General features: G+C 40.3%; 1 protein-coding gene and 1 long non-coding RNA gene across 5 annotated transcripts in view; one reads left to right on the top strand and one right to left on the bottom strand.

Annotated features, from left to right (window-relative positions):
* LOC114673428 (uncharacterized) overlaps positions 1-24,261 on the bottom strand; it is a 176,548-nt gene that overhangs the window by 22,043 nt on the left and 130,244 nt on the right. The gene's annotated exons all lie outside the window — the stretch shown is intronic.
* Positions 14,921-24,261, top strand: part of MTRF1 (mitochondrial translation release factor 1) — a 46,616-nt gene continuing 37,275 nt past the window's right edge. The window contains exons 1-4 of one of the 4 annotated variants that reach the window (XM_015120894.3): positions 14,921-15,164; positions 17,288-17,710; positions 22,443-22,534; positions 24,035-24,116. In XM_015120894.3, coding sequence (XP_014976380.1) covers positions 17,296-17,710; positions 22,443-22,534; positions 24,035-24,116 — 589 coding nt within the window. In that variant the 5' untranslated portion in view covers positions 14,921-15,164; positions 17,288-17,295. 4 annotated transcript variants of the gene reach the window in all.

Below are 24,261 nucleotides of genomic sequence, written 5' to 3'. Positions count from 1 at the left end.
CTTTGCAGTTGTTCATTATTTAACCCTTTTCCCATTGAGGAAAAATAAAAAGTGCAGCTAACGCTCATTTAATTTGACATAAATATGCTCTTTGAGCCTGGAGAAAATCTGACTGATTTTCAATGTGAAAATAAAACATAAAAACTGTTCTTAGGCTGGGTGCAGTGGTTCACGCCTGTAATTCCAGCACTTTGGGAGGCTGAGGTTAGCAGATCACCTGAGGTCAGGAGTTTGAGACCAGCCTGGCCAACATGGTGAAACCCTGTCTCTACTAAAAGTACAAAAATTAGCTAGGCATGGTGACACATACCTGTAATCCCAGCTACTCCAGAGGCTGAGGACAGAGAATTGTTTGAACCTGGGTAACAGAGGTTGTGGAGAACCAAGATCATGCCGTTGCACTCCAGCCTGGGCAACAGAGCAAAAACTCCGTCTGAAAAAAAAAAAAAAAAAAAAAAAACTGGGTGCTGTGGCTCATGCCTGTAATCCCAGCACTCTGGGAGGCCGAGGTGGGTGGATCATGAGGTCAGGAGGTCAAGACCATCCTGGCTAACACGGTGAAACCCCGTCTCTACTAAAAATACAAAAAATTAGCTGGGTATGGTGGCGGGTGCCTGTAGTCCCAGCTACTCGGGAGGCTGAGGCAGGAGAATGGCCTGAACCCAAGAGGCAGAGCTTGTGGTGAGCTGAGATCATGCCACTGCACTCCAACCTGGGCAACAGAGTGAGACTGCGTCTATAAAAAAAAATGTGATTGGAGTTATTTCTAAACAGAACTAACATCAGAATTGTCTGAATCATCAGAATCAACTAATTTGGAAATACCTAATTCATCAAATGAATCTTCAGCCAACAACTGTTTGAGAACGATGTTAACATCTTGCATAGGAATGCTATGTTTTCTAGGATTTGACATTTTCAGTAATCAAGAATTACTATATTTTGTAAATGGAAGTACCACTACTAAAAACAGAATGCTATAATAAAATGATGCTTTTTGTTTCTAAAGTCAGTACACTAGAGTGATATGAAAATAATAATAGGCTGGGCGTGGAGGCTCATGCCTGTAATCCCAGCACTTTGGGAGGCCAAGGTGGGCGAATCACTTGAGGTCAGGAGTTTGAGACCATCCTGGTCAAAACAGTGAAATCCTGTCTCTACTAATAATACAAAAATTAGCCAGGTGTGGTGCAGCGTGCTTGTAATCCCAGCTACTCGGGAGGGTGAGGCACGAGAATCACTTGAAAACAGGCAGCAGAGTGAAACTGTGTCTCAAAAAATAATAATAGTAATAATAATAATAAAATCAAGATATTTCATGTCAAAAATATCGCGGGGTAAACATTCCAGCTGCAAGCACCGCCAGCAAGTATTCTCAGGGCAAACAGGAAAGGGGTTTAACAGATTTCTTTCAGAATTCCTTATGGTGTACTTATGTGTCTTGGCATTTTCTTTTTTTTTTTTTGAGACGGAGTCTCGCTCTGTCGCCCAGGTTGGAGTGCAGTGGCCGGATCTCAGCTCACTGCAAGCTCCACCTCCCAGGTTTACGCCATTCTCCTGCCTCAGCCTCCTGAGTAGCTGGGACTACAGGCGCCTGCCACCTCGCCCGGCTAGTTTTTTTTGTATTTTTAGTAGAGACAGGGTTTCACCGTGTTAGCCAGGATGGTCTCGATCTCCTGACCTCGTGATCCGCCCGTCTCAGCCTCCCAAAGTGCTGGGATTACAGGCTTGAGCCACCGCGCCCGGCAGCATTTTCTTTAACCAGTTATAAAATCTACCGGTTTTCTGATTTATTAATAAATTAATCATTTTGGCACATGTTCAACTTCATATTTGTACAAGGGTCATAAGTTTACCTTTTTAAAGCATGCTTCAGCAGTATGAACAAAAAAATAAGTTTGAAAGTGTGTTTTCAGGAAATAAGTCATCCTCTTGAGCTGAAACGTGAGGCTCTTGGAGGATGTCATTAAAGTCACCTCACAGTGTTAACAAGAATTCTGGACAGAAACATAGTTATAATTAACCATTAATCCAGCAGTACTTTAGCCTACTTCCTTGTAACCAAAAGTCACATAGCACCAGATAGTGACCGTTTGTATGTATCCCCATTGTTCCTGTGAAAGTAAAATAAAGCTTGGGGTCCCCAAATCACTAAGCTAAAGGGAAAAGTAAACTGGGAACTGCTTAGAGCAAACCTGCCTCCTGTTCTATTCAAAATCACCCGTGGACTCACTAAGACAAATGGATATCTGATTGCCTCCTTTGGAGAGGCTAATCACAAACTGAAGGAATGCAACCATTTGTCTCTTATCTACCTGTGACCTGAAAGCTCTCTCCCAGCTTGGCGTTGTCCCACCTTTGCTTTGAATTGTCCCACCTTACCAGACCAAATCAATGTTCATCTTACATATATATATATATATATATATATTTTTTTTTTTTGAGATGGAGTTTTGCTCTTGTTGCCCAGGCTGGAGTGCAATGACACGATCTTGGCTCACTGCAACCTCCGCCTCCCGGATTCAAGTGATTCTCCTGCCTCAATCTCCCAAGTAGCTGGGATTACAGGCATGTGCCACCATGCTCAGCTAATTTTGTATTTTTAGTAGAGATGGGGTTTCTCCATGTTGATCAGTCTGGTCTTGAACTCCTGGCCTCAGGTGATCCGCCTGCCTCGGCCTCCCAAAGTGCTGGGATTACAGGCATCACCAGCTTCTCTTACATACATTGATTGATGTCTCATGTCTCCCTAAATTGTATAAAACCAAACTATGCTCTGATCACCTTAGGCACTTGTCATCAGGACCTCCTCAGCCTGTATCACAGGTGCACGTCCTCAATCTTGGCAAAATAAACTTTCTAAATTAACTGAGACCTGTCTCAGATATTTGGGGTTCACATTTTGGTAACCATGCAGGGATTCTGAGTGAAGATGCCTCTAACCTTTGACAAATTTCCTGTTGGTGGTTGGTACCAGCATGAGGTAACTTTATGGCTCAAATCCATGGGACAATTTGCTGAGGTCTGGGAGCACCCCCTCCAGAAAATCCCTGATCTCCCAAAATTTGGTCAAGATCTAAAGTTTATTTTGCCGTGCAACTACCAAGACCCCCCCCCCACCCGTTTTTGGCATTTTACTTGCTTCCAACAAGGAAGGCGAAATTTTCTGCTTCCATGATGATGGAAGGTAAGCAAATTCTTTATGCAGTTTGAACTCGCACCCAGCAGGGAAGATGAGGTCAAGTGTTTTTCCTCCTTCTAGGATGGTAGAAGGCAGTCTTTAGCCTGAGACCCATCCCTAGGTAAGTAGCTGAATTAGGATTTTGTCTTGACTGAAGTTTAACAATAAGCTCGTCTTAATTTCTCCTTACCATTAGAGTGCTCAGTGATCATATTGTTGGGTTTTGTTGTTGTTGTTTGTTACAGTCTTTCTCTCATCAGAGTTCACCAACTCTACCTCACTTGGTCAATTCTGAGTGAGAATTCCACGTTATGGGTAATAAAATCTCTCTAATTTGACTAAAATTCCTCACAGCTGCAAAAGAGGAAAAACAAAAACCAAAAAATCATGCGCTTGGTTTCTGTGTTTGCTTCCTATCTTAAAAAACAAACAAATATTCTTTCATTTACTTTTCTTCCACCCTATACCTCCTTTCCCCTTTGCCATCTGCAGTACCAAAAAAATCTAAAGAAGGCTTTTAATGACTTGAATCCCTGTAAAGAATTCAGAACAAAGGCACCACTGACCCTTTTTATGGTGTTCTGTTTTCTTTGTAAAGTTTCAAGAGTCATGAGCAGATTGTTCTTAGGTCTAAACATCTGTTTTTCTGTATTACATGAACTGATCTCTTTGGCTTTGGGGGTACCACAGATTACTTTGCACTGTGAAAGGATTTGACCTTGGTGTGTGTAATGGGAGATGAGAGCTACAAAGTTAGGAGTGGTTGAGCACAGTTTACTGGAAGTGGTCTTGGCTGTTTTTTTTTTTCTTTCCTAGGAAGTTGTTGTTTAAGGATCCTGATTCTAGTTCAGAGCTGCTTTCTAAAGGGTCTTCTCTATTCCTTTTTCTCCCCAAGTTCATCTCAATTCAGCTTGTCTGTGCGTATTTGCATGAGGAAATGAATGGTTGTTTTAACAGGTTAACAGGAGACTGAGTTTTCTCGGTTCCAAAGAGAAAGGGCTTTTGCTCCTTCCAGCAGAAAGGCACCCCTGGGTGACCAAGGGCTTTGTGGGAGTGTCTGGGGGGTTGACCCCTGTGATGTGCAGTGGCCCTACTGGAAAATCCCAAACAAAAATTAGTTTTTAAAAAGGCTCGTCCAGGAAACACATATGTAAGTGTTGATCACCAAGTGTTTTAAGCCCTCTCAGAGGTCAGAGACCTCTGGAGAGAGAAACTAAAACATGAAAGAAGGTGGAAATGGCTCAGTGGTGACACACTGTGTTGTCCTGCCCACAAGCAGCACACATCAATCCACTACACAAAAACCCTAGGCCACAGCTCTGTTCCTCCTTTTAAGAAAAAAAGTGGGAAACAAATATCTATGAATAAGGAGAAAGCAAGGAGAATGACCCCCTTTTGAGCATTCTATAGGTTTCATGGCATCTGTACTTGCCAGAGTTTATGTAAAATGGAAGTAATTATGGTCTTTGTGCACATTTACATTAAGGAAAAAGAGCCCTAAAGTCAACCTGCAAACTCTAGAGTTCCTAAGTTCTCCTTTATATTTTCTTTTCTGCCTGCTTTAAATCTGCTGTTATTTGTCTGTTAAGATAAAAAGCATTATTTGGATCCAACAGGTTTTTTGCAAGCCAGTGAATTTGTATTTATCTCATGTCCAAAGTTTTGAAGTAAAAGCTATATGGTGTGTGTTTGTGTGTGTGTGTGTGTGTGTGTGTGTGTGTGTGTATTTAAAAGGTCTTTAGGCTGGGCACAGTGGCTCAGGCCTGTAATCCCAGCACTTTGGGAGGCCAAGGCGGGTGGATGACCTGACATCAGGAGTTCGAGACCAGCCTGGCCAACATGGTGAAACCCCATCTCTACTAAAAATACAAAAAATTAGCCAAGCATGGTGGCGCATGCCTGTAATCCCAGCTACTTGAGAGGCTCAGGCAGAAGAATAGCTTGAACCCAGAAGGTGGAGGTTACAGTGAGCTGAGATCACGCAATTGTACTCCAACCTGGGCAACAAGAGTGAAACTTCATCTCAAAAAAAAGTAAATTAAATTAAAAAATAAAAAATCATAAAGGCCTTTATAATTTCTATAGTTTTATGTTTAATTAGCAATTAAATTCATTTTTTCTCTAGCATACCAGACTTTTTCTCTCTGTACCTTATCATGTAAATTTTGCTATTTGATTTTCACCTAAGTTGTTTCCTTTAATATGCAAATTTAAAGCTATTTAGCTAACAACTGCCTAGGGTAGTGAGACAGGTTAGCAAGAATTTGAAAGTATAAGACAGGAAAAATAGCTGTTTATGAATCTGTAAGATGTACTTCTATCAGCATCCCTTATATGTCTATGTATTTATGTGTTATGTACGCAATGTTTCACTACTGAAAATATCTAAAAGAGCTCTAATTAATTAAGAAAATAAAAATATGTGAATCAAATACTTTAATCAGGAAAAAAGACTAGTCAAATGCTTTTTCAAGTTTACATAACTTAAGTAAAATCTCTAATAAATAAGCTAGCTTTAAAATTATTGGTAAAGTGATATTAGAAATGTCTTAAAAATTGCCAACATAAATTTTTGTTTGCATTTATTAATCAATAAATTTCATAATTATCCTAAGCAAATACTGTAAAGTTTCAAAATTTGGCATAGGGGTTACAAAACTATAAACCCAGCCCAAGACAGAATAAACTTTGCTTATGTCATTTTTAATAAATAAGACATTGATATTGGTTTAATGAAAATAGCTACATCTTAAATTTAATAAGATTACCATAACTTCTAATCTTGTGGCTTTAGGCAGTCTAGTCCACAGGCAGTAAAGTTTGTTTTGGGAAGGGACTGTTATCTTTGTTTCAAAGCTAAACTATAAACTAAGTTCCTCCCAAAGTTAGTTTGGCCTGAGCTCAGGAATGAACAAGGACAGCTTGGAGGTTAGAAGCAAGATGGAGTCAGTTAGGTCACTGTCCCAGTTATAATTTTGCAATGGTGTTTTCATAACTTTAAATCATGACTATTGCAGTTTTCATAACTAAAATAAGTAAATGTTTAAAATAAAGTAAATAGGTAACTGTAATGGGATAATTGTAGAAAAATTCATCATAATTTAGAATATAAAATTATATTAAATTAAGTAATAGATATTTTGTTATTTGGGTATTTTCTAATAAAAATATATTGTAGGAAAACATTCTAATAAAAAAGTGCCCTTTTTTTAAAAAGTGAACAATTTTTGTCTAATTGCAAGCTTATTTAAAGGTTATGTACAAAACAAGGTAAAAGGGCCAAGCGTGGTGGCTCATGCCTGGATTCCCAGTAGTTTGGGAGGCCAAGGCAGGTGGATAACAAGGTCAGGGGATCGAGACCAGCCTGGCCAACATGATGAAACCCTGTCTCTAATAAAAATACAAAAATTAGCCAGGTGTGGTGGCACACACCTGTAATCCCAGGTACTTAGGAGGCTGAGGCAGGAAAATCGCTTGAACCCAGGAGGCAGAGATTGCAGTGAGCCAAGATCGCACCATTGCACTCCAGTCTAGGTGACAAGAGTGAAACCCCATCTCAAAACAAAACAAAACAAAACCCAAGTAAAAGGAACCAGGAAATAAGAGAGACGTAAAGAAAGTTATAAAAATAAAGAGGTTTTGTTTTGTTTTTGGTATGAACACTTAAAGAGAAATAATTTTAAATAAGAAAGAATCTTGTATGGCAAATTTAGTCCTAGAATAAAATGACTGTTGTTAAAAAAAAAAAAAAAAAAAAAAAAGGGATGTTAATGTCAAACCAGAAAGTCCAAGCATGTCATGAATGGTCTGTGTAAGTCACAATAAGAGGCTTTATAAGAAAAAAACCCAAAAATTTTTATATGATCAAGTTGTCTAAAATTAATGAGAAATTACAATGGTCTCTCTAGGGATTGGGCTTGAAAACACTTATACGCTAAATAATTAGTTAGAACAATAAAATTAATTTTCTTAAAGGATTGATGTACTCAATAAATTACAGGAGATTTTAATTTTTTTAACAGAAAGTTCAATTTGTATTGCATCTTGTTTTTGGTTTTCTCTCCCCTTTTAGTTATTTTTTTTAAATTTATTTATTTTTTGAGACGGAGTCTCGCTTTGTCACCCAGGCTGGAGTGCAGTGGCGCTATCTTGGCTCACTGCAAGCTTTGCCTCCCAGATTCACACCATTCTCCTGCCTCAGCCTCCTGAGTAGCTGGGACTACAGGCACCCACCACTACGCCTGGCCAATTTTTTGTATTTTTTAGTAGAGATGGGGTTTCACTGTGTTAGCCAGGATAGTCTCGATCTCCTGACCTCATGATCCGCCCGCCTCGGCCTCCCAGAGTGCTGGGATTTCAGGTGTGAGCCACCGCGCCCAACCTCTCTCCCCTTTTAAAGGACGTAAAATAGTAACACTCTTCTTCAATTCATTTTCAGCTCATATAAGTTTTGTTTCCCCTTGAGTTCTGTTTGTTGTAGCCTGATGCTAAAATGTTTTTTTAAAGGTCTAAAAGAAATGGCTTCTTTTTCTTTTCCTTCATTTTTTTTTTTTGAGATGAAGTCTTGCCACGTCACCCAGGCTAGAGGGCAGTGATGTGATCTCAGCTTGCTGCAGTCTCCACCTCCCGGGTTCAAGCAATTCTCCTGCCTCAGCCTCCCGAGAATAACTTATTTTACAATGATCTGTGATATCAAATGTGTTTAAACCTTTGATATTTGACAAACTTTCTAAAATCAAATTACAAATTATGTCTTTTTTTGACCTAATTAATCCTTCAAGACATTAGTTTCCCTAAAGTCCAAAAATGACATAATTTGGCTTATTTGGTATAAAAATTACACAGGAAGCATTGTAAAATATGAAATGGTGTTTGGTTACTTACCATTACTTACCTTACTATCTGCCTAAGTGATTTCTTCTTAATTCCTGTATCAATAGCATTTCTGATGTTAGAATTATAAGGCTTTTATTTAAGGATTAATTTACAACCCCATTGTTCTTATAGATAGGATCTCTGATGTTAGAATAATAAGAAATTTGTTTGAGAATTGCTTAATATGGTATTCAGATCCTGAATTTCAGTGGAATAGCTGATGCCAACCAGTTTGAAGATGCCCACAGAACTGAATCAGTGTGAGAACATAGAGAACATTGTTTCTTTTTTTTTTTTTTTGAGATGGAGTCTCACTCTGTTGCCCAGGCTGGAATGCAGTGGCACGATCTCGGCTCACTGCAACCTCCACCATCTGGGTTGAAGTGATTCTCCTGCCTCAGCCTCCTGAGTAGCTGGGATTACAGGCATGCACCACCACACCTGGCTAAGTTTTTTTTTTTTTTTTTTTTGAGACGGAGTCTCACTCTGTCACCCAGGCTGGAGTGCAGTGGCGCGATCTTGGCTCACTGCAAGCTCCGCCTCCCGGGTTCACGCCATTCTCCTGCCTCAGCCTCCGAGTAGCTGGGAATACAGGCGCCCGCCACCTCGCCCGGCTAGTTTTTTGTATTTTTAGTAGAGACAGGGTTTCACCATGTTAGCCAGGATGGTCTCGATCTCCTGACCTCGTGATCCACCCGCCTCGGCCTCCCAAAGTGCTGGGATTACAGGCTTGAGCCACCGCGCCCGGCCAGTTTTTTGTATTTTTAGTTGAGATGGGGTTTTGCCATATTGGTCAGGCTGGTCTCAAACTCCTGACCTCAGGTGATCTACCCACCTTGGTCTCCCAAAGTGCTGGGATTACAGGTGTGAGCCAGCGCACCTAGAGAGAACATAGTTTCTTCATCTCCCTGTCCCATGACTTCACCCTGCACTCTTTGACCAATTAACAATGCCCGAACTTCGGCCCACTCCAAAACCCTTAAAAACCCCAGCCCCAAACTCCTTAGGGAGATGAATTTGAGGTTTCCTCCTATCTCCTTATTCAGGGTCCCTGTGATTAAACCTCTTTCTCTGCTGCAACCCAGTGTCTCAGCATATTGACTTGCCACATGCAAAATCACTGAAAAATCTTATTTGCTATTCAAAAATCAAAATCTCTAAAAATTTAAGGTTTTTTTATAACTTGTTCTGTAGGCAAATTTGACCTAAACTGAATATGTGGCAGGCAAACCTGACCTGGACTGATGTCAATTATTTATATCTTTTTTTATCCTATTTGATGTAAAAGTTCATATATTTCACTGGAGAAATAGTAATGTATAGGGTTGCAGAGTGCTTCCCCAGGGCCTGCTGAGGTGTTAAGCAATGCTTAGGATATGCATTAACCTTTCTTTTTGTTATTTGCTTTTTTTTTTTTTTTTTGAGACAGAGTCTCACTCTGTCACCAGGCTGGAGTGCAGTGGCGCGATCTCGGCTAACTGCAACCTCCACCTCCCGGATTCAAGCAATTCTCCTGCCTCAGCCTCCCAAGTAGCTGAGACTATAGGCACGCCCAACCATGCCCAGCTAATTTTTGTATTTTTAGTAGAGACGGGGTTTCACCGTGTTGGCCAGGATGGTCTCGATCTCTTGACCTCGTGATCCACCTGCCTTGGCCTCCCAAAGTGCTAGGATTACAGGCTTGAGCCACTGCACCTGGCCGCATTAACCTTTCTAAACCCCAAATATTTTGAATTTTGAAATATATTTGGTCCCAGTGTTTCAGATAAGGACCGTGAACTGTAATAAAAATATAGTTGTTGGCTGGGCACAGTGGCTCACGTCTGTAATCCCAGCACTTTGGGAGGCCAAGGTGGGCAGATTACGAGGTCAGGACTTTGAGACCACGTAGATCAGGGAATGGAGCTTTTACGGATACATCACAACAGAGAAATAGGCGAGATTGGAGCCACATCATGGAGAGCTGGAATAATAGTGCAGTTTAGTGTGATGCAGAATACAGGGGCAGATGCAATGTCACAGTGCAACCCAGCTGTCTTGGTTCAAATCCTTTTGGCCACTAGACTGTCCCTCGGGCACAGTCTTGGGCAATTCATCTAGCCATGCTGGCCTCAGTTTTCTAAAATGAGCATTGCAACTGAGCCTACTTCATAGATATGTCATTTTTAAGTGAGTTAAATCTAACACATTTAGAGCATTACCTGGTAGAGAATAAGTACTCAAAGTTAACTACTATTGCAGATAATTGCTGTATTACTAAAGTGAAAAAAATGTAAGATTAGGCCAGGTGTGGTGGCTCATGCCTGTAAACCCAGCACTTCAGGAGGCTGAGGTGGGTGGATCACTCAAGCCCGGGAGTTCAAAACCAGCGTAGGCCACATGATGAAACCCCTTCTTTACAAAAATAGAAATAATAAGATTAAAATAAAAATTGGAAATCCTAGAAATTGTTCAGAAAGCGAGCTTTTTAATTTGATCACCTTTTTTTTTTTTTTTTTTTTTTTTTTTTTTTCCCAACAGTGTCTCACTCTGTCGCCCAGGCTGGAATGCAGTGGTGGATCACAGCTCAGTACAGCCTTGATCTCCTAGGCTGAAGTGATCCTCCTATCTCAGCCTCCCAAGTAACTGGGACCACAGGCACACAGAACCACACCTGGCTAATTTTTTTATTTGTAGAGGTAAGGTCTTGCCATGTTGCCCAGGCTGGTCTCAAACTCCTGAGTCCAAGCAATCCCACCTTGGCTCCCTAAAGTGCTGGGATTACAGGTGTGAGCCACTGCACCTGGCTTTTGATAACTTTTTTACTTTAGCAAAGTTTTTATTTTTCCTTTTAAAAATGACAAAGCAGGCTGGGCGCGGTGGCTCAAGCCTGTAATCCCAGCACTTTGGGAGGCCGAGACGGGCGGATCACGAGGTCAGGAGATCGAGACCATCCTGGCGAACACGGTGAAACACCGTCTCTACTAAAAAAATACAAAAAAAGCTAGCCGGGCGAGGTGGCGGGCGCCTGTAGTCCCAGCTGCTCCGGAGGCTGAGGCAGGAGAATGGCGGGAACCCGGGAGGCGGAGCTTGCAGTGAGCTGAGATCCGGCCACTGCACTCCAGCCTGGGCAAAAAAAAAAAAAGGACAAAGCAAAGACAATCAGTAGCTGATGAAGCAAGGTTTATCTTTATAGAGGTTCTAACTAATCAATGAAGAATGAGTAATAAAATATCACCATTTTGCCACACCTAGTGAAAAAACGGATCTAGGCAATTAAGAGTTTCTAATATCATTTAAAAAGACACAACGTTTAAGAGACTCCCATAAGCAAAGTCCACATAACCACAGAGCATAACCACAGCTATGAAGTAGTTTTGCCAAAAACAATTTAAACCTGAATCTGATCAAGTTTCTAGAGCAGTTTACAGGAGATACAGAGAACAAAGGACACATGATATACCACAAGTCTAGAAAAATCTTAACTGTGTGAAACTTCTCAGGGCTAAGGATCCAGTTTCTTCAACAAATACATTGCAAGGGAAAAAAAAAGGAGAATCTAAAGATTAAAATAAACCAACAATATAACAACCAATTGCATGTATGTACTTTCTTTGAATCCTGATATGAACAAACAAAATGCCACAAAAAAGAGAAAAAAATCTGACACAGGGAAATTTGAACACTGACTGGATATTAGATAATATTAAAAAGTTTTTATTTTCTTAAGAACAAAGGCCGGGCGCGGTGGCTCAAGCCTGTAATCCCAGCACTTTGGGAGGCCGAGACGGGCGGATCACGAGGTCAGGAGATCGAGACCATCCTGGCTAACACGGTGAAACCCTGTCTCTACTAAAAATACAAAAAAAACTAGCCGGGCAAGGTGGCGGGCGCCTGTAGTCCCAGCTATTCGGGAGGCTGAGGCAGGAGAATGGCATAGACCCGGGAGGCGGAGCTTGCAGTGAGCTGAGATCCGGCCACTGCACTCCAGCCTGGGCGACAGAGCGAGACTCCGTCTCCAAAAAAAAAAAAAAGAAAAAAAAAAAAGAACAAGGTCTCGCTGTTTTGTGTTTTGTTTTGTTTTTGTTTTTGAGAGAGTGTCTTGCTCTGTCACCCAGCTGGGGTGAGGTGGCGTGAAAGCTCACTGCAGTCTCCACTTCCCAGGTTCAAGTGAGTCTCATGTCTCAGCCTCCTGAATAGCTGGGATTACAAGTTCGTACCATCACGCTTGGCTAATTTTTGTATTTTTAGCAGAGATGGGGTTTCACCATATTGATTAGGCTGGTCTCAAACTCCTGGCCTCAAGTGATCCACCCGCCTCGGCCTCCCAAAGTGCTGCAATTACAGCCATGAGCCACTGCGCCCAGCCTGAGTTCTAAATTTCTAAGTTGTTCTGCATAGTCGGAACAACTTGGCTGCCATAACAAAAAAACAGCCTGGGCTGGGCATCGTAGCTCACACCTGCAATCCCAGGATTTTAGGAGGCTGGGAGTTTGAGACCAGCCTGGTCAACATAGTGAGACCCCCCATCCCTAGTTAAAAAAAAAAAAAAAAAAATCTGGGCGCGGTGGCTCACGCCTGTAATCCCAGCACTTTGGGAGGCTGAGGCAGGCGGATCACAAAGTCAAGAGATCAAGACCATCTGGTCAACATGGTGAAACGCTATCCCTACTAAAAATACAAAAATTAGCTGAGCGTGGTGGCACACACCTGTAGTCCCAGCTACTCAGGAGGCTGAGGCAGGAGAATTGCTTGAACCCAGGAGGTGGAGGTTGCAGTGAGCCAAGAACAAGCCACTGCACTCCAGCCTGGTGACAGAGCAAGACTCCGCCTCAAAAAACAAACAAAAAAAAACCACCGAGTTGGTGGCCTAAACAACAGAAATTTGTTTCTTAGCCTCTTGCGAGACTGGGAAGTCTAAGATCAAGGTGGCAGCAAGGTAGGTTTCAGTCTGATACCTTTTCTCTTGGTTTGTAGGTGGCCACCATCTCACAGGGTACTCATATAACCTCTTTTTTGTTTGGGCAGGGAGAGTGAGCAAGATCTCTGGTGTCTTTTTAGGAAGGCACTAATCCTATTATGTCAGGGCTCTACTCTTATGACCTCATCTAACCTTAATCACCTTAAAGGCCCTATCTCCAATAGAGTCACATGTATTGGAGGGGTTAGGGCTTCAATATATGAATTTTAAAAATAAGTATTAGTAATATGAACATGATTATGAATATAAACAATTCAGTCCATAGCAGTAAGACTACTTTTTTTGTTTTGTTTTGTTTCGTTTTGAGATGGAGTTTCACTCTTGTTGCCCAGGCTGGAGTGCAATGGCGCAGTCTTGGCTCACCACCACCTCCTCCTCCCGTGTTCAAGCGATTCTCCTGCCTCATTCTCCATGTAGCTGGGATTACGGGCATGTGCCACCACGCCCAGCTAATTTTGTATTTTTAGTAGAGATGGGATTTCTCCATGTTGGTCAGGCTGGTCTTGAACTCCTGACCTCAGGTGATCCATCTGGCTCAGCCTCCCAAAGTGCTAGGATTACAGGCGTGAGCCACCATGCCCAACCAAGACTAATTTTTTAAGGCGAATAAAGCTTTATATATAATACTCAAGTCATATAGCTGAATACACAAATCAAATTAAAGAATTAAATAACTTTTTGGATAACTTAGGAGAATGACTTTATGTAGATCCTTTGGCACTTTTCCCCTACTGGAACATAAGCTCCATGTGGGCAAAGGTTTTTGTCTTTTCTGTTCATTGCTAAATCCTCATGACTAGAATAGTGAATAGCACATAACTGGTGTTCAGTATTTATTGAATACATGATTGAAGGTTTTATTTTCCTTTTTGGAGCAGGGAGACCCTATATCAGAGCTTAGGAGCCACAGATCATTAAAGCAGATTGCCTTAATTGAATATTGGCTCTATCACTTACTGTTTTTTTACCTTGGATAAGCTACTTTAGTTCTATGTGCTTTAATTTTCTCCTCTGCAAAATGAGTATTTTAAGGTTGTAAAAATTAGATGAATTAATAAGGTAAAACCATTTAGAACAGTATTTAGTACATAGAAGTAGGTACCTTGAAGTTGGTTATAAATGTCAGATATAATTTTGCATATATAGTTAATTCTCCTTTCTATGTATGTGATTATAATCTAAGAAAATACTCTGTAAAGTCAGTAATATGGAACATTTTTTGCCTTTTCTTTCAGGAGGAAAAATTGAGGCATGGAGATAGAAAGACTGTAAATGTGATAGCCAAGGGCTGGATCCCACTGGATTAGTCAAAGTAGGACAATATGCTTGCATTTTCCTACAGTTGTTTATTAACTGGAGATTTCATTCTTCACTTAATCAGTGGTTCGTAAGCCATGAATCTAGGTTGAGCCCCTACATTCCCATGTGCAAAGAACATTATAAAATCACTAACATGTGGAAATACACAGTCTCCTAACTTTTGGGTCCTGTTACTACTTTTAAAATACAAATTTATTTGTATCATCCTTTAGTCATTAGGTATTTTCTGAAGCAATGGAAGCTGAAAGTATAGAAACTACACGCAGAATCTTCTACATTTGTGGATGATGAAAAAGGAGTCTTTGTTTCTTAAAAAATCAGAAAGCAGTGCTCTAGGGGCTTCTAATATATAAGGAAATTATTGTAATTTCACATGCAATATGTTCTAAATCTTGATCTCTTAATCAGAATCGTAGAGAATCTCTCTTCTAGGTTTGCAGTTAATGGTGAAAACCAAAAGCTCCACCTTTGGCTGGATAGTGGATAGAGGGGGTTGGAGGCTGCGGCAAGGTAAACTACAACTCCCAGGATTCTTTGGTGGGCTCCCTGGGAGATGTAGTTTAGTCCCGCCTTGGCCCCTCCCTGCCTCACACCATCTCCACCGCAGCTCTGGGCTCACGTTCTGGATAAGGACGGCGCGGGGGCGGTTGTCTCATGACAATTTCATTCTCGTTTTGTCATTTTTCTCATTTAGCTCATTTTTGTCATTTTAGTCCATTGTTAGGCATGCTCGAGGACTACTCCTTCGGAGAGAGGTCGTTGCGGAGGAGGGACCGGGAGCGTGTGTTAACCCGGAAGAAGTGAACCAGGAAGTCAACGTGATTTCGGGTTTGTAGGGCTGAAATGTGGCGGGTCTCTGAAGGTTCCGACCTCAGTAAAGAGAGCTGACGTCTGTTCTTTTTCTTAGGTACTGTGCACAGTTCGTTCCTGATCTTCGCCGCCGCCTCTTGTATTACCTCTTTATGGAATCACTCCATATACTGAGTTACACAGCATGGTTTGCCCGTGCTGCTGCCCCGCGGGCTGTCGCTTCTGACCTGCCTACACTTAGAACTTTCCCCAAAGCATCACAGTAATACTGTTACTGTGATGAGTAATGGAGAAGTCGTGCTGTTCCCAAGTGTAGTTAACCTTGGAGAGCAAACATCTTGGTTTTTTTTTTGTTTGTTTCCTTAATGTTGAGATTCATGACCTTGAAAATTATGCATTCTACTCTGTTCCTAAAATGGAAATTTTAGCAATAAGTATTCGTACAAACATGTATTTGTCATCCTTTTATTCTGTCTGTTAGCAAATGGACACACTTTCTCTGACGTGCTTGAAATATGGGGGTGGTGGAGTGTAATGTTTGTGACAGCTGGCCATTGGTGCTTTCTTCCACAGTTCTTTTAATAATGTGATGCACTATCCTAAAATCTATCAGTAGAACTCTGGAAACTGAATATTTTAAAGACCATTCTGAATGTTTATTTCCTAGGTGATAATGGTAAGTTAACAGGCTTATAGTGAACAAATGAGCTAATATATCAATGCACCTCCTAGCATAGTAGGATCACTGGAGAAAGTAAAGGTTGATTTTGATAAATGTTGATCCTTCTTTTTTTGAGTTGAGTCTCACTATGTTGCCCAGGCTGGCCTTGAACTTCGTCGCTCAAGTGATCCTCCTGCCTCAGCCTCCTGGGTAGCTGGGACAATAGATGCATGCTACTGTGCGTGGCTTGACCCTTATTTCAACTTTGAACCTCAGAGTTTTAGGGGCAAAGTGTTTTTCTTAGAACACTTTATATTCTCCCTTTCTTACTCAGTAAGACCATTGTGTACTTTTGTTAGCTCTTGATTATCTCTGTTGGAGGGGAGGAGAACAAAATTATTGTACACAGCCAATTTCACCTAACCTGTAATTTTTTAAACTAATCTTTTTTTGTGATTATGAATGTATTCCATGCTATATGTGCAAGAGACTTGGAAAACACTGAAAAGTAGAAAAAATAGCAAGCAAAAGGTATTCATAATCTCACAACTAGAGATCATTTTATTAACATTTTGGTATGTTTCTTTTTTTTTTTTTTGAGACAGAGTGTTGCTTTGTCGCCCACGCTGAAGTGCAGTGGTGCGATCTCAGTTCACTGCAACCTCCGCCTCCCAGGTTCAAGCAATTCTCCTGCCTCAGCTTCCCAAGCAGCTGGGACTACAGGCACATGCCATCACGCTTGGCTAATTGTTTTGATATTTTTAGTAGAGAAAGGGTTTTCCCATGTTGGCAAGGCTGGTCTCGAACTCCTGACCTCAGATGATCTGCCCGCCTCGGCCTCCCAAAGTTGTAGGATTACAGGCATGAGCCACTGTGCCCAGCACATTTTGGTATGTTTCTTATTTAACATTCTTTTTAAAAAATACTCTATGTGCTTTTTTTTTCTTTTTTTACATGTATACTATATATTATAGAATATTTTTTAAATGTAATTGAGATTCTATTTTGTTCCTTGCTTTTCTTGCTTAATATAATTGACACCACTTAATATAATTGTAGGGCTTTTCACCAACCCTACTTTCTTGGTCTATTAATACTTGAACTTTTCTTCCTTTAGGATCTCAGCTAAAAGGGAAGCATTTTTGAAAAGTGATTGCAGAATTGAGAGTGAAAATTACTGAGTCCTGAACAGGCAACTTACATTCTAATACCAGCTCTGTCTCTATCCAGCCGACTGAATAGTCATGATTAAGTTACTTGACTTCCTTGGATATCTAGATCCTTAAAGTTAAAGAATTATACAAGATAATAATATTTTCTTCAAACTTTAGAAAATGACTCTGTGAATCACCTTAAGACTGTGTTTGGAGCTGGCTGAGGCAGTAAATGAAACAAGATTTCTTGATGTTCCTTCCAGCTTTATTATGCATGTATCTTTAGAGCTGATTTTTTTTTAAAGACTGTGTTTATTGTATTTCAGATGCTGAGATGAATCGTCACCTGTGTGTTTGGCTTTTTAGACATCCATCTCTTAATGGTTACCTCCAGTGTCACATCCAGCTCCATTCTCATCGATTTAGACAGATACATCTTGATACAAGGCTGCAAGTTTTTAGACAAAACAGGAATTGCATTTTTCATCTGTTAAGTAAGAATCGGCCCAGGAGATATTGCCATCAAGACACCAAGATGCTTTGGAAGCATAAAGCACTACAGAAATATATGGAGAACCTGAATAAGGAGTACCAAACACTTGAGCAATGTCTGCAGCATATACCTGTGAATGAAGAGAACCGAAGGTCCTTGAACAGAAGGCATGCTGAGTTGGCACCTCTTGCAGCCATTTACCAAGAAATTCAGGAGACTGAACAAGCAATTGAAGAATTAGAATCAATGTGTAAAAGTAGGTAAAAGATACATATGTGTCCTGCATAAGGGCTATTTTTATGTGTGTGTGTAAGTACAGATTTGATTTTCTAAGTTAAAACTTTATTGAACTTAGTCTTTTGTTTTTTTTTTTTTCCCACAGAAGCAGGGTCTCACTTGTTGCCCAGGCAGGAGTGCAGTGACTCAGTCGTCGCTCACTGTAACCTCTAAGTCCTGGCCTCCCACTTCAGAATTCTGAGTAGCTAGGGCTGCTGTGCCAGGGCTTTCCAAAGCAATGTGATTATAGCCACTGTGCCACTGAGGCTGGCCTGAACTCAGTCTTTTAAAAAACCTACAAGTAATAAGCCCAACACTTGGAAAGAACAGGACTCTGTACCCAGAGTGTTTGACCCACTTTAGCTACTAAAGATCAACTCTACTAAGTAACGAGGCTCCTCGTGGTACTTGCCATGGTCTTAAGGTCTGGGAGACAAAATGTTGGTCTTTTCAGAAGCTTTATTTTATTGAGCAGAACTTTATTGAACACTGTACCTACATAGTAGGGCTACACACACAGTTCCTACCCCATCAATGAGCTTCTATGGTCTAGTGAGAGAAACTTCTTTAAGTATTGTTTATAATGTGAGACCTGCTGTACTAGAGGAAGGCACAGTTTCATGGGAGCAAAGAGGAGAGGGCCCTCAAACCAGCCTGGATTGATTGGGTAAAGCTTCCTGGAGGGGACCACGCATTAGTGGAGCCAAGAAGGAAGCTTTATATTTCTTTTTTTTTTTTTTTTTTTTTTGAGACAGAGTCTTGCTGTGTCCCCCAGGCTAGAATACAGTGGCATGGTCTCGGCCACTGCAACCTCTGCCTCCCAGGTTCAAGCGATTCTCCCACCTCAGCCTCCCGAGGAGCTGGGACTACAGGCGCCTGCCACCATTCCCAGCTAATTTTTTTTTGTATTTTAGTAGAGACGGGGTTTCACCATGTTGGCCAGGCTGGTCTTGAACTCCTGACCTCGAGTGATCCAGCCACCTTGGCCTCCCAAAGTGCTGGGATTACAGGTGTGAGCCACCGCGCCCGGCTGGCGTATTTATTTTTTATCTTTTTTTTTTTTTAAGGGATGGGGCCTCACCATGTTGCCCAGATTGGACTCAAACTCCGGGGCTCAAACAATCCTCCTGCCTCAGCCTTCTGAGTAGCTGGGCCTACAGGCTATTTTTTATCTTAATTTTCTATTTTAGTATTTCTTAATACTGCTATTGCCTCTACATTTTTTCTCTTATGAAAATTTTCCAAAATTTTTATACAGAACTTGAGAGAAAAGTTTAATGAACTAACCTATGATTCAACATTTATCCAAATTTTGCTATTCACTTTTAGTTTCTAGGTTTTCTTCTGTGCTTCATCTTGTTTCATTTAGCCTTAGAGGTATTATTATGTGACATACAGGCCAGTCACTGTTATACCTGTAAAGTCCTGGATGTTTGAAAGCTTCCATTTTTCTGCCTTCTATTGATGGTGTCACAAGTCTCTTACATAGGTTTAATGGAGGTATTTTTTATTCTTTTGCATAATGCCACACAAAGTTGTAATTAATTAGTTTTGAGAAGGCTGCTTGTATATAGTAGGAGTTTACGAAATGCATTCTAATTAAATTGGCATAACTTCTTTCAGCCTTGGTTGTATCATGTATAATATTACATTGGATTGCATCAGTTCTAAAGGCTGTACTGCCTCTGCAATTCTTCTATAATAATAGTAATAATAGCTACATTTACAAAGTCCTCTTATGTGCTAGGCACTAAGCTCAGGGCTTTACAAATATTATCTCATTTGAATGCTCAGGTAACCTTATGAGGTAGGATATATGATTATTATTCTCCCCCCCCCTTTTTTTTTTAAGAGACAGAGCCTTGCTCTGTGGCCCAGGCTGGAATGCAGTAGCGTAATCACAGCTTACGTTAACCTTGAACTCCTGGATTCAAGCAGTCCTCCAACCTCAGCCTCCCAAGTAGCTGGAACTACGGGTGTGTGCAACCATTCCCAGCTTTTAAAAAAATTTTTAAATAAAAAAAAAAACAGCTTGTGTTTTCCCTCATTTTATACATTTTATAGATGAGGAAACTGAAAGGTTAAATTTGCAAAGGTCACTCAGCCAGCGAGGGGAGAAGCAAGGATTTGAACCCAAGCAATGAGATTCCAAAGCCTCTGCTTTTATCCACTACTCACTGGATGATTCAAAGTCCAGTAGGGTCTACCTCTGTGATGCATCTTGCATGAGTCCCCTTCTATTCCTTCCACTAATTTATATCTTCATTACATCTCTGACTTAGCTGATGGCAATCAGTTCCTAACTTGTAGTCCTACCTCTAGACGTTCCAGTTCAAGTACAGTCTTATTCATGTTACTCACCTGTTCCCATTGCCTATAAGTAGAGATTTCTTGGTTTGGCATTTAAAAGCCCCTGCAGAGTAACCCCAGCCTCTCCGTGTACTATGTTAATTCTCTTTGCATATTCTACCTTCCAACCAAAATAGACAACTTGCCATTCTCTGGATATATTTGTGCTGTCCCATGACTGTATCTTTGCCCACATTGTTAACATACCCATTTCACCTTGTTAAAAGCCAGTCCTCTTACAAAGTTTGGCTGAGATGTCATACTTTGGCTTCAGTACCCTTTGCAAAACAAGTATGGTTACCTTTCTCTGTTTTGTATTATAATCCTTTATGTAACTGTCTTAACCTAAGCCCCTAACCCCATTGTCTGTTCTTCAAGGTCAGGTCCTGTGTCTTACTCATTTTTCTATCTTCTGCAGCACTAAACGTGGGACATAATAGGTTCTTGAATCTTTGTTGATATAATGAAATTGAATTAGACAGATTCTACAGGTTTACAGCAAATAATGAGACCACAAAAATAATTTTATATGGCTGCAAATCAGAAGGTTTTTCTGATACCTTTGAACCAGCAGGTATCTATTAAGTAATGTCAGCCTGGTTTCCATTTGTGACATGTGCACAATGTGGTACTAGTGGTGACATTAAAATTCTACAACAGATGATCCATAATTAGAATTAGTTCTGACGACGCCTTAGCCAGGAAGCCCTCATTAAGTGCTAACGTCTGGTTTAGTCCCCTTCATTTATGCCCCCATGGCACACTGGCACTGCCCCATCACATATTGTAATCATGTATATGTGTTTGCCACCAGACTGGGCCACTTGAGACCTGAAGCTATGTTTTTTTTTTTCTTCCTTGTCTCCCCAGCAACTAGCAGAGTGTCTAGCAAAATGTTAAATGTTGAAAGCTTGAATGAGCCACAGACTCCCACCAGACCCTAATAACTTCCATGACTACAGAATAACTTAAAAGAGTCTTCTCTTCTTTATAATTGTGATTCTTCATTTCTATTTTCTTTATAATTATTATTAAGGGTCAGAATTTCTTACCTCAACTTGTAGCAGTGCCCACTGACGAAGCCTCTAGGCCTCTAAAGTAGTGGAGTCAAAGGTCATGAGGTCTACCATCCTTGGTCAATAACTAGATCATTATTATCTTGTTTTGCTAGAGTTCCATGATTTAACTTTCTGCTTTGGAAATAATAGAAAAAGGCCCATTTTCTCCATACAGGACAGGTTACAAAAATGTATGTTTTGTCTGACACACATGATACGTATTTTTTTTAAGACAGAGTCTTTCTCTGTCATCCAGGCTGGAGTGCAGTGGCGTGACCTCGGCTCACTGCACCCTCCACCTCCTGGGTTCAAGCAATTTTCCTGCCTCAGCCTCCCGAGTAGCTAGGGGTGCGGGCGTGCACCACCATGCTTGTATAATTTTTGTATTTTTAGTAGAGATGGGGTTTCACCATGTTGGCCAGGCTGATCTCGAACTTATGACCTCAAGTGATCTGCCTGCCTTGGCCTCCCAAAGTGCTAGGATTACAGGCATGAGCCACCACACCTGGCCATGATATGTGTTTTAAAGTACCGTACTAAGCCAGGCAGAGTGGCACACACCTGTAATCTCAGCTACTTAGAAGGCTGAAGCAGGAAGATTGCTTGAGTCCAGGAGTTTGAGACTGTAGTGTGCCATGATCGCATCTGAGAATAGCTACTGGCACTCCAGCCTGGGAAAACATAGTGAGTCCTCATCTCTCTAAAAAAAAAAAAAACAACGTGAACTGAGTATGAATGTATCAGGAGGTTTTAAGAATTCTTATTTCTGACTTCTCTTGGATAATATGGAAGTTGTAGCTGTGCTGGACCATGTCACAGTATGCTGAGTTACAGCTGCCACCTTTAGACAGGAAATGCTCACTCCAGTTTGTTCCAAAACTTACCTTATTTGGGTTTATATTTAATTAGCTAGTCCCTTTTTAAACCTGTTTGATTAATCACTTGATTTATGTAATTATAGACCTTCAAATAACGAGCTTTGTAAATGTGGGTTTCTATATTAAGCATATTTTTGTTACTACTGTTAATAGATTGATTTGTTTAGAGATTAAATGTTTTAAGCTATTTTACCTTAAAAAACACACACACAAGGTTTTGGGAGGCACGATTATACTACTTTTCACATTGAGCTTTTTGGAAATGCTTAGCAAATACTTGTTAATTGACATTTTCCAAATATTCTAAATGTTCCCTTGTATAATCCCTTGCATTTGCAATTTTAATAAAACTTAGTAGCCAAAGAGGAACATGGCTACTTAGGAGTTTCTCCAAAACTTTATCATTATTTCTGTTTCTGGCTTTTAGGCCTAAATAAACAAGATGAAAAGCAGTTACAAGAACTTGCACTGGAAGAAAGGCAAACCATTGATCAAAAAATCAACATGTTGTACAATGAGGTAGGTTTTCAGAAGTAGACTAGTTTAGTAGTGCTGTATAAAGGAATACTGTTTTTGCTAGACTCTGCTTTGGTGCTCAAAATGGTTTCCAAACACTATTTTAAGTGTGCTCTTATGATAAGTGATCAAGCTGGTCTCCTATAATTTGCTGCAGAATGAGAATGAAGAAATTACGGTGTCACATAATAAAACAAAGACTCCCAGGGTAAAAAAAAAAAAAAGAAAAATTCAAAGTTGAGTCTGTTAACTTGTTAAGTAAGAGCATACATGCTGGTAAAGAAATTTAGTTCACCACAGGGACGAGTCAGAGGGTTTTAAGAGTGAAAAGTGGAGGAGGAGTTCATGGTGACTGTTAATTAAGGATTGGAAATTTGTACTCTGGATAGAATAGAATAAATCCAAAGGCGTAGAAATAGTTGGTTAACACACATCTTTGGTTAGGTCTAGTAAGGGTGTGGCATACTGGAGCCTCTCAGGATTCATGATACTGTATCAGCATCAGCTGATATCTCCTAGACATGGAAATGGAAGATTTCCCTTCCATAGTGGTCTCTTTTCCTTCTTGCTTAACGGATGGTTTGTCTACAAAGACAATGAAGAACACACTACGATATACCATGTTTCCCTCTGTCACATTTGCCGTCTTCCTACCTTCAGTCTTTCTTACTCTGGGAATCCAAGAGACGGGCTTTTTGAAAAGTTAAGGGGGAGGTTACATGGGATATCAGTTATTTTTATTACGAATTGAACCAGTTAATCAAAGGTAGAAGATGTCTGACTCTTAGTCTGATGTTCTCTCCCATAGATTATATCATTTCTAGCAGAGATGGAGTATTTCAGAAATTGGCAGTAGGGAGAATCATGACACATAGGTACTTTTAGTTTGATTTGAAAAACTTTTTAGTAATAGTGAAATTACTTCCCTTTTCTTCCTAAGAGGAAAGTTGGTTACTTTCTTTATTAGGAAGCCTTTTTTTTTTTCTGGTCACAGCTGAGAAACTCATTTTGAGCCTTATCTTGGGAGCCCTCAACATAGTCTTTAATTAGAGCGACTCTGCTGAGAAGGCACAGCATGGCTGGTGTCTGCTGTCAGTTACAGCAGGAGATAATATGAAATCATTTCTCAAATTGAAGACTTTGAAAGCCTTGCTTCATTCGTTAGATGAAAGAAGCTGCTGTTCAGAACTAATTGTAAGAGCCAGAATCTGAAGAAAATTGAATGGAACACCCTGGACTTTGATCTGAACTTCTGCATTCTAGAAAATTAAGATAATCTGATAACAGTGCAGAAAATATACTGACAAGTAACTCCATTGTTAACCTGAATTGATCACCTGTTTTAGGTCTAATTAGTTCTACTTATTATAGCATTTTTGGAATATCCTATTTGGGATACTGTTTGCCAATTATTGATTTTTTCAATGTTTTTGGGGCCTTTATTTAAATTCAGTAATAGTATGCCGGGGAAAATATACACACAAATGCTGATTTTTATTCCAGCTTTTCCAGAGCCTTCTGCCAAAGGAGAAATATGACAAAAATGATGTTATTTTAGAGGTGACATCTGGAAGAACTACTGGGGGTCAGTAAACTTATTTTATTATTTAAATGATCTAAAAAGTCCTTGAATTTTACCTTATCTGATAACACTAACTTTAAAAGTCCATTAAATGTATTTAAATTTGCAAATAGTTATTCTTTGTGTCTTAAAGGACTTAGTCTTAAGG

The sequence above is a fragment of the Macaca mulatta genome, chromosome 17 (assembly GCF_049350105.2).
Source record: "Macaca mulatta isolate MMU2019108-1 chromosome 17, T2T-MMU8v2.0, whole genome shotgun sequence".
NCBI classification, from domain to species: domain Eukaryota; kingdom Metazoa; phylum Chordata; class Mammalia; order Primates; family Cercopithecidae; genus Macaca; species Macaca mulatta.
The sequence above is the reverse complement of the archived record's forward strand: the minus strand, read 5'-3'. Positions and strand labels throughout refer to the sequence as shown.